Source organism: Perognathus longimembris, chromosome 3, assembly GCF_023159225.1.
Source record: "Perognathus longimembris pacificus isolate PPM17 chromosome 3, ASM2315922v1, whole genome shotgun sequence".
NCBI lineage: Eukaryota > Metazoa > Chordata > Mammalia > Rodentia > Heteromyidae > Perognathus > Perognathus longimembris.
The window spans coordinates 60,573,951-60,584,637 of record NC_063163.1 but is presented as its reverse complement, the minus strand read 5'-3'; the positions used below and the strand labels follow the sequence as shown (position 1 = coordinate 60,584,637).

The 10,687-nt window shown below is 38.5% G+C and overlaps 1 protein-coding gene across 2 annotated transcripts in view; it reads right to left on the bottom strand.

Annotated features, from left to right (window-relative positions):
* Nucleotides 1–2,163: 2,163 nt before the first annotated feature.
* Nucleotides 2,164–10,687, bottom strand: part of Mtmr6 (myotubularin related protein 6) — a 40,968-nt gene continuing 32,444 nt past the window's right edge. For both annotated transcript variants that reach the window (XM_048341629.1, XM_048341630.1), the window contains 5 exons: nucleotides 9,270–9,319; nucleotides 8,023–8,223; nucleotides 6,486–6,617; nucleotides 5,914–6,040; nucleotides 2,164–4,288 (listed from right to left, as the gene is read on the bottom strand). In XM_048341629.1, the coding sequence (XP_048197586.1) occupies nucleotides 4,028–4,288; nucleotides 5,914–6,040; nucleotides 6,486–6,617; nucleotides 8,023–8,223; nucleotides 9,270–9,319 (771 nt within the window). In that variant the 3' untranslated portion in view covers nucleotides 2,164–4,027. The remainder of the gene's footprint in view (nucleotides 4,289–5,913; nucleotides 6,041–6,485; nucleotides 6,618–8,022; nucleotides 8,224–9,269; nucleotides 9,320–10,687) is intronic.

Below are 10,687 nucleotides of genomic sequence, written 5' to 3'. Positions count from 1 at the left end.
CTCAAGCATGGATGCTGCCCTGCCCTATGATTGGCTCCCTTATCTCTGTGCACCAACACAGAAAGGATTTTTTTTTTTCCAGAAAGGATTCTTGATTGGATGGATTTTTTTTGGGGGGGGGATAAAACCTAGTGACACCCACCTGAGTGCATTCTCATCCCTGATTCCTCCACAAGAAATTTGGGAGTCACCACCGATTTTCCCTGTGCCCACACACATGATGACCTGACTTAAAACCAGTCCTGTTTAACCCCAAAGCTTAAAATTGTCTTACTGAGGGCTGGGGATATAGCCTAGTGGCAAGAGTGCCTGCCTCGGATACACGAGGCCCTAGGTTCGATTCCCCAGCACCACATATACAGAAAACGGCCAGAAGCAGCGCTGTGGCTCAAGTGGCAGAGTGCTAGCCTTGAGCGGAAAGAAGCCAGGGACAGTGCTCAGGCCCTGAGTCCAAGGCCCAGGACTGGCCAAAAAAAAAAAAAAAAAAAAAAAATTGTCTTACTGAATCTGAGGATGGTGGTTGAAAGCCAGTTAGGCAAGGAAGTCCATGAGATGCTCATCTTCAATTAACCACTTGAAAGGCCATAAGTGGAGTTGTGGCTGAAGTGGTAGAGTGCTATTCTTGAGCAAAAAAAAGCTCAGGGACAATTCTCAGACCCTGAGCTCAAGCCCCAGGATGGCACCAAGAAAAGAAAAAACAATGTCGTACTGAAATATGGAAAGCTTACTGGTCTCCCTTGCTTTCAGTCTTAAACTCTACTCTCCTTGAACGCTAATGTACAATTTTCTGAACATGGGTCCTGTATAGAGCCACGGAGTTGATTACACATGCGCAAGCCCGCAATGACCTCACTTGTCCCCACACCTCAGGCCACAGTTTCCTTAAACTGTAACTACTTCTTAACTCTGTCCTCTTTGAGACTTGGGGTTTCTAATTCCCCATGTTTGGCTGCCTTGTGAGTAAGTGACATTCATACCTAAGTGTTCGTGCAAACTGGGCAGAAAAGCTGCTTTGGATGGCCCTTCTCCAGCTGTGGGTAGGACTTCTTTGCACCAGTCCTCAGAGCAGGGAAAAATAAATAAAAGGAAACAACTTTTACCCAGCCCTGGCCATTCACAATGGACCTCATACTTTAATGTACATGAAAAGTCACTGCAGGATTTAGTTTGCAGGGCCCACTACAACTGAACAGGTCTCTGTGATCTGGAGCTGGGCTCAAGAATCTATATTTCTAACAAGGTCTCATAGCGATTCTAACAGTTATTGAGGAACCTTCTGGAAAAAGCATGGAAACCACCAGCTTGCCTCCAAGAACCCAATACTTTGTCACTCATTTAATATTCATAAAATAGCTTTTATCCTTTAACAAACAAGTACTTGGCACCAATATCATTATGAGCTTCAAAAATTTGCCAGGTGTTGGTGGCTCAAGCCTGTAATCCTAAAGCTACTAAGGAGGCTGAGATCTGAGGATTGTGGTTTTAAGCCAATCAGGGCAAAAAAGTCCACGAGACTCATCTCCAATTCACCAACAAAAAGCTGGAAGTGACACCTGCTACTCTAGTTATATAGCCAACTAGTATTTATTTATTTGCTCCAAATTTCCAACTTGGAATACTTTCCAAGTTCTAAAACTGACCTGCAAAACCTAGTTTTCATGAAAGACTAGCCTGACATTACATTGCTGCTCTGCTTCCCTATCCACTACATGGAACGCTTCTAGGAAAAGTTCCATTCATTTTTTTAAACTCAAGATTTCCCAACGCTGCTTCTTGCCCAGCTGACTTGTGCCAACCCTGACAGCCACGTTACCTTCCTCTTGAGCAGTCACTTCTCTCCACCTTGACATCAGACCTGCCTTTGGAGAGATAAGCTCATCCTGAAGGTACATGGCTCAGTGGACCCAGTAATCCATTAAGAGGAAGCACTAATTCTAAGAGTCAAGGTAGTGACTGTTGGCTGCATCCACTCAGTCTTTTAGCCCACAACTACTATGGGATGTGGGAATTATTTTTCTGTCTACCAGGAGTCATTCATCAACAATTCTTAGAGAAAGGAAATGCCAAACACTTACCCTGTTAATGTAATGCATAAGATCATTTGCTAGGCAAGTTGGGGGGAGGGAATCACAACTTGATCCCCCAAAAGAAAAGCATTAGAAATGAAATATGAACATTTAATTTCTTTTAAATAATACATGAAATAATTTACATGCTATACATTCCAAGACACAATGAACACAAATCCAATTTTGTAAGACATATACACAACCTTCTTTTTGCCACCATAAACCTTGTAGGTCACTTAGGATGCCAATTTTTCAGTCCATGTGCGGGCATGTAAACACATAAATATATGTCTAAAGTTGAAGATTAAGATAACTGATGAGCTGAATATAAGAAGTCTGCCATGGAAGATTCTAAAACACAATGTGACTAGAACCACGGCACGAAAGCTTCCCTTTGTGGTTACAGAGATTACATTTCCTTTTCTAGGAAGTAAGATTTGTTATTTGCTTACTATATTTTTAGCACATTTCTGTTACAGTTTAAGAAGCAGTATTTTTCCTTATTACATATTATAGAAATGAGCTGGAAAAATAAACAAATTAGAGAAGCTCACACATAATATTGGCTGCATTTATATAAAAACAATGTGTGTGTGGCCAAAACTACTATAATAGACATAGATGGAATAAAGAGTCACTTGAGCAATCTGAGCAGATTTCAGAGTTTCTTGGACTGTACCTAGTGCCAGCCACATTGCCCCAATTGTTGTAAAGTTGAGTTGTAAAGTTAGCTGGGTAATACTGCTAATGTCAATTGACTTCTTTATTGTTATGTAAAGATAGATTATAAACAGAGTGTGGAAATACCAAGGTGAAATGAAACCCTTCCCAGATTGTTTTTTGACTAGGCTATCCTTAGTTTTTCTTCTATATTTAACAGAGAAGAAACAAAAATGTTCCACTTAAAAATTACTGCTTTAAGATTTATGCAGCTAAGCAAAACTGGAACTATCTGTACCTCCCTTTTTACTTAAAAGCTTTTCAGCATACCAAAAGTTCAATGTGCGAAAAGTACCAATTCATTGGGAGATAAAGGCCATTTAGATAAAAACACATATATGTACTATTCACTGTTTCAGGAACAAAAAGCTTTAGAGCTCTTCATACCTACACCATTATTAAAAGACTAAAGTCAACCACAAAATATGAATCAATAGGATGCAGTAATCCATATTTTAAAAATCAGTGTGCTTATACATTTTAAGAAGTCAATAATCTAAGCTGTAAATAAAACCATCAAGCCAATTACAATCCAAACAAAACCTTCCATTTCATTCCTTTGAATCTGGAAGTGGGGTTGGCTATGAATAAACATACAACTAGTGCAACTGTGGGTGCCAGAGAGTACAGTGTGTGGCCCCTGAAGTAATGACAGTGTTAATTCTGCACCCAGGAAATAAGGCTGCCCAGAAGAAAAACAAAACATCTTCTAATATGTTATCAAACTGAAGGGTAAAGAACACACTGAGCATTTATTTTAAGGCCCTCTTAGAAATATTTTTCGTGGCACTTCAAAATACACATCACTAAAAGGCAAAACATGTCAATATTCAGTTACACAGTCACATAATTAGAAGTACATGCCATGTCAATAATTAGATAGGGATCATTTTGTCTGGTTTGCTTTCTGAAAGTTAAATTATACTTAAGGAAAGCTATTCATGTTTGGCTTTAATTGACACAGAAACCATACAGAAATGTCATCTAGTGTACTGTGTAAATTGTGTTTTGAGGAAACTTGCCAAATAATACTCATTTCTTACAGAACTGACAGTCATTATCCTTGCTAAAGAGATATAATCAAACTTGACTTCTTTCTCTCATAAGGATAGTTATTATTCTGTCTTCAACTGTTTACCTACTTCTAACCCCCAAGTCATTATTACTTGAATCCCTTTGGTCATTTGCAGAGACCATCTTTGCCATCACCTGTCTCTTGCACTGTAGTCAGTGCAGACCTAACAAGTCATTCTTGCCACGCCGTACTCTAAGCTGACCACAGTCGGTTCGGACTTGGAAAACTCCTCGGCGTAGTCACTGTAGCGATTATCCGGGGGGCTGCTGCCCTCTATGGTTCGAAGCGCCTCACTCACAGGGAGCAGAGTCTGCTCTTTAAGACACAGGGAAGTTTTGAGAGGAGGCGATTCAGGATGAACTGAATGTAACAGTTCCTTTGGAATGATGTCATCTGTTGGCGTATTTTTTTGTTGCTTGATTTTCTAAAACAAAAATTGGGGGAAAGTATAACTAGATGCTATGTGGGCACTCTAAGCTAGGTGAAATAAAACATGTTTTTTTAAATGTTCTACATATGACACAAAAATAAATTTCAAAAACTTCATAATGGCTTGGTGCACATGACATGAAAATCTTCATTAAAATGCTAATCTACAGGGCTGGGGATATAGCCTAGTGGCAAGAGTGCCTGCCTCGGATACACGAGGCCCTAGGTTCGATTCCCCAGCACCACATATACAGAAAACGGCCAGAAGCGGCGCTGTGGCTCAAGTGGCAGAGTGCTAGCCTTGAGCGGAAAGAAGCCAGGGACAGTGCTCAGGCCCTGAGTCCAAGGTCCAGGACTGGCCAAAAAAAAAAAGCTAATCTACAAGTTTTATAGTGGAAAATGTTTAGTTAGGTTTTTATATTTATCAATCAAGCCAGCTAGACTTGACTGTAAAACATTACTAGTCTTTCATACGGGAAAAGGGAATGAACTACCTAGAGTCTGGCAAGTAAATATTTAATAAAGACAGAGGTGAACATGAAACACTTTCCCAGAAGTCCTAACTATGAGCAGTTGCAAGCTTATTTAGCTGAAGTTCTTGGTTTTTTTTCCTGGGTCTCCCTACAACAGTTTGCTAGCTGAAGATACTGCTTAGAAGACAATAGAATTCTTTTTCTTTTTCTTTTTAACACAATAGGTTTTAGAAGCATGATGGTCCAACCTTTGGACTGACCTGGACAGTTTCTTCTTGTTCCCAAATTTTGGGCCTGCTTTTCCCTAACACTATCTTACAACTTGCCCAAATTGTTAGCTAGAGATGACTAAGGGACATCTGCCCAAGAGGCAGAAAAGACAGTCATTGTCTTCACTGAAAAAAGTTGTCCAAAGCCAGGTGTTAGTGGCCCATGCCTATAATCCTTGCTACCGAGGAGGCTGAGACCTGAGAATCATGGTTCAAGGCCAGCAGGGGCAGGAAAGTGCATAAGACTTACCTCTAACCACTAGAAAACCGGATGTGGTACTATGGCTCAAAGTGGCAGAGCAATAGCACTGAGCAAAAGAGCTCAGGGACAGCACCAAGTCCCTAAGTTCAAGCCATGACAAAAAAAAAAAAAAATTGTCCAGGATTTGATTGTTTGTTTTTTTTTTGTTTTGTTTTTTTGGCCAGTCCTGGGCCTTGGACTCAGGGCCTGAGCACTGTCCCTGGCTTCCTTTTTGCTCAAGGCTAGCACTATGCCAATTGAGCCACAGCGCCACTTCTAGCCGTTTTCTGTATATGTGGTGCTGGGGAATCGAACCCAGGGCCTCATGTATACGAGGCAAGCTCTCTTGCCACTAGGCCATATCCCCAGCCCTTGTCCAGGATTTGAAAAAAAACAAAAACCCAAAGACTGATAAATTTGACATGAAACGATTTGTAATACACATTCACTAGCAGAGAATTACTATCCCGTATATTATGAACTCTCACAGACCTGTAAGACAAAAGGCTAAAACTAAATGGCCAATGAACATGTTAAAGTCACTGAAAGTCATTTGTAGTCATGGAAATCCAAGATGAAAAACTTACAGTAAATTAAACTAATATTCCAACTATATTAGACACTTCAAAATACTTACAGACTCTAGATCTTCAAGATCTTCCTCTAATTGTTTATTTTGTTCATTCATATTTAGAATTATATTGAATACAGACTGCCTAGGATGCAATGTTCGGTCAAACTGGTGGTACATGTTTCTCCAAAACCTTTACCATAAAACAAAGAAGCTTTACCAAAACATAATTAGGCAGAAATAATAAACTTTAATGTTTTTCAATGAATATATTCACTATCCTGCTGTATATTTTATGAGCAACTGAGAGGAGCTCAAAGACTCCAAATACAATGATAAGGAGAAGAAAACATTACCCTGATTTGATCATTATACACTGTTACAGTACTAAAAATAGCAAAATGTATCTCATAAATACAATTATGAGTCAATTTTTTTAAAGACTTAGAAATGATAACTAATATCCTTTGGTCATTACACATTGTATATATGTATCCAATTATCACACTACACACTATGTATAATTTTAAATGTTCCTTAAAATGTTAAAGATTAAAAACTCTTAACAAAAATTTAAAGATTCACTAAATTATGTTTGAAAAAAATCAAGTAACAAAACTACAATGATGCCAACTTACTTAAAATTGAAAGAGACTGTATTTGGCTCCAGAACTGTAAATTTCTGAGACTTGGAACTGTACAGAGGATTTAAGTATTTCTTTTGGTTCTCCAAAAGAAATGGCCACAGGGAGTGAGTCTTCTCCTTCAATCTTAATACAACGAGAGAAACAAAGATCTTGTTCAGAAATGTAGTATTACTACTAAAATCATCTTTATAAATCAGAAAAATGCTTTCAAAGTAGATTTTAGGAATCCACACATTCATCTCTATGAATTCTGGTTTGTTTTGGTTTTTTTTTTTTTTGCTTTTTATTCCTAACCACGTAAGTTAAAAACCATTTTTCTTGAACACAATATAGTAGTATAACCTTATTTTTTTGTTCTTGAAACCATATACTTTATAGGATCCCCCTCAAGCCACACAATTGTAAAGCCTTGGTCCTTGTTCTAGCTATTGCTACTACACATACAAACGTGGGCCAAGCTACTATTGTAGCTCCATTTGGCCTAATTCTCTTAATGCTATATCTAGGGCACAATGTCAAGTATCATGGGGTAGGAATACAAGAATACAAACAAGAGAAACAGGCAAAGTTAGGACATGATGCAAAGTTCTAAATGCCAGTTATATTGCAAATCTGAGTATGTAGTAAACTGGGAATAATTCCAGCACTCTAGGCGTGGAAAGGGAGAGAAAGAACACATGGGTGAAGGGCAGAATGGCTGTGAGGGAGAAAGTAGACAATCTTCTCATTTTTCCATGTCTCCCATAGGTGTTATCTTAGAGGATGATGACCTATGAAATATTCATTCACTTCTTCTTCTCTCTTTTTGTGCTGGTACTGGGCTTGAACTCAGGGCCTCATGCCCTCACTTGGCTTTTTCACTCAAGGCTGGTGCTCTATCTACCACTTGAGCCACAACTCCACTTCTAGACATGAATGATACCTGCCAATCATATCTGCTGGTTAGGTGAAAATTAAGAGTCACACAGACTTTTCTGCCCAGGCTTGCTTCAGATTGTGATTCTCAGATCTCAGCCTCCTGAGTATATAGTATATAGGTTTACAGGTATAAGCTCTGCTGCCCAGTTCACAAACCAACACTTTAAAAATCCACCATACTTTAAAACTAGTGATCGGTGTTTTCTGGGAAGCAAAATTATAAATATTTGTCTATTCTAAAATACATACTCAAACTGAAAATCAGCACCACAAACATTTCTAGAGTACAGGTAACAGTTCCTATTCTGGGAGCTTGTTACATAGGTGTGAGTCTGCATAGACTTACTAGCCTGAACACTTTCACTATATGTACTTTTCTCTGTGTATATCACACTTCAAAACAGATTACAGCATGAATTTTACTATTACTGTGAGGGTGGGAGATGTTAGGAAAGCACTTAGATTCAGAAATACAGACAATAAAACCTACAATTCAAGTTCAGTTCTATTTCACACTGTTAGACATTTTGTTCAGAAAACCACTATTTATGGTTATAGGACCTGTTATGAAGAAAATAAAACAAAATCTATTTAAATCAAGCCATCTTACTTGAGCTCTTCTCTTTCCTTCTGACAATTTCCAAGGAAGTTCCCAAATTGACATGAATGAATATGTTCATGGATCTGAAGAAGAAATTCTTCATTGAATTCAAAAGCCTGTGGGAACTGTTCCGTCAAATGCCACACACATTCCAAAAACTGAGTAAACACTGGTGAGACTTCCTTGGGGTCACCGTCCAAATGGCCACACCTAAACCACCAGGAAAGCAAACTTTTAAAAATGCTTTGGAAAGAAGTCCTGTATGAAAGAATCATAAATGTACACACAAAAATAAAACATAGTTACGCACATAGCATACATATATAATACACACATAAAAGAATCCTAAAACACTAGTACATGAGCACAAAAAATAGCAGTGTATTGAAGCCATTCTTATCTATGAATTTTATAACCACAGTTTTTTGGTTTTGCCAATACTGAGGTTTGAACTCAGGCCCTTCCACTCGTTCAGCTTCGTTGCTCATCTGGCCCTCTACCACTTGAACCATATACCCAGTCTTTTTTTTTTTTTTTTGCTGGTTAGAGATAGAGTAAAACTTTCTTCCTGGGCTAGCATACTAATTAGGATTACAGTCAAGAGCCGCCAGTATCCAGCTTTGTAACCACAATTTTAAAGAAGTTGTTACTTTCGAAATATTACAGAACAGCCAATATAGTCATTTTTGGTTAATAACTAACCCTGAAAATTAGCAAAGATATTAGAATTGAAATGAGAGGAAAAATTAAATCTGACTTCATACAGCACTTTCACCCCGTTACACATGCAAAAATTCATAGGGGACAGAAACAGCCAGGCACTGGTGGCTCATGCCTGTAGTCCTAGATATTCAGGAGACTGAGATCTGAGGATTGTGGTTCAAAGCTAGCCTAGGCAGGCAAGTCTATGAGACTTTTCTCATAATCTACCAAAAAAAGCCAGAAAAAGGCAGTTACAGCCATGGCTCAGGTGATAGAGCATTAGCCTTGAGCAAAAGCAGGGACAGGCAGTCAGGCTCTGAGTTCAAGCTCCAGGACTGACACACATACACAAAAAATTAGAAACATGCAACACTCTAATTTTATGTATGTCCTAAGTGGTGCCAGGACTACCAACACACACATGTAATCTCAGACCTGGGGAAGCTGATGAGATCAGTCTGGCCTACACAGAGTTCCAGGTAAGTCTGGGATATGAAACCCTATCTCTAAAACCACAGGGAAAAAATGATATAAGTATATTAACAGCCACTCACCTCTCTGAAAATTTATGTCCAAATGAGATCCAATCTTTTTCTATTAAAACCTTAACAGAAAAAAAGTAAAAATCCACTTTATAGCTATTTAGAACAAAATAAAAACTATAAACAGAAAACAGCCAGAACTTGAGTTACAGTATACAAATACACAAAAGAGTAATTTCATAACTAATTCAGTTGTATTTATATATTTTTAACTGAAAAGTATACAGTGTAAAGCAGTACTACTATACTAAAAAGGGTGCACATTAAAGATGACATACGAAACATACTCTAAGAAATATAAACTAAAATGTTAACAAGAGTTGACTCTGAGATGATGATGAAGGTGGAGTTTTCAAACTTTTTGGCTTACTTGTACCTTACTTGCATAAACTTATTTTCTGGAATTATTTTTCCTGAAGTGATTAAAAAGAAAGAATATTGGGTATGGTGGAGCACTTCAATAATCCCAGCACTCAGGAGGCTGAGGCAGGAGGATTTCAAGTTTGAGGTCAACCTGGGCTACATAGCAAACAAAATCCAGTCAAAAATGAATGAATGAGGGCTGGGGATATAGCCTAGTGGCAAGAGTGCCTGCCTCATATACATGAGGCCCTGGGTTCGATTCCCCAGCACCACATATACAGAAAATGGCCAGAAGTGGCGCTGTGGCTCAAGTGGCAGAGTGCTAGCCTTGAGCAAAAAAGAAGCCAGGGACAGTGCTCAGGCCCTGAGTCCAAGCCCCAGGACTGGCCCAAAAAACAAAACAAACAAACAAAAAACAAAACAAAATGAATGAATGAATAAATAAATAAATAAATAACAAGAGCAATGAAAACAGTAGCTGATATTCAAATCCAAATGTTACATATCCACCCTATTATAGTGTTTCCTCTGTCATGGCTTCCCCATTTATCAAACCCACTGAAATATTTTATTAGCTTCTATTAGTTTTACAAGGGAAGTTTCATTCTGACATATCCATATTTATTTACAATGCAGCCTGAATCATATTTTTGTCCTCCATTGCTCTCCTTCCTCCTCCCTCCCTGCTTGTTAAAACAATTTCAACAGGTTTCATTATTCCATTTTCATACATGCACATAGTACAAACCATATTTGTCTTCCTTCACCCTCACATTTCTTTCTTGTCTATGTCTGCAAGATCCAGAATAGTGTCTGGCACACAGTAGATGCTCAATAAAGGTTTGATACATGAACAATTAATTTCCCTGGAAACTCTGCTTTTCATCACCTTTTATATATCAGAAAAGCTTAGGACTAGCTGGGCACCTGTGGCTCACTCTTGTAATCCTAGCTACTCAGAAAGCTGATATCTGAGGATTGGAGTTTGAAGCCAGGCTGGGCAGAAAAGTCCAGAAATTCTTAAAGCCAAAACCCAGAAGTGAAGGCATAGCTCAAGTGGTGGAGCA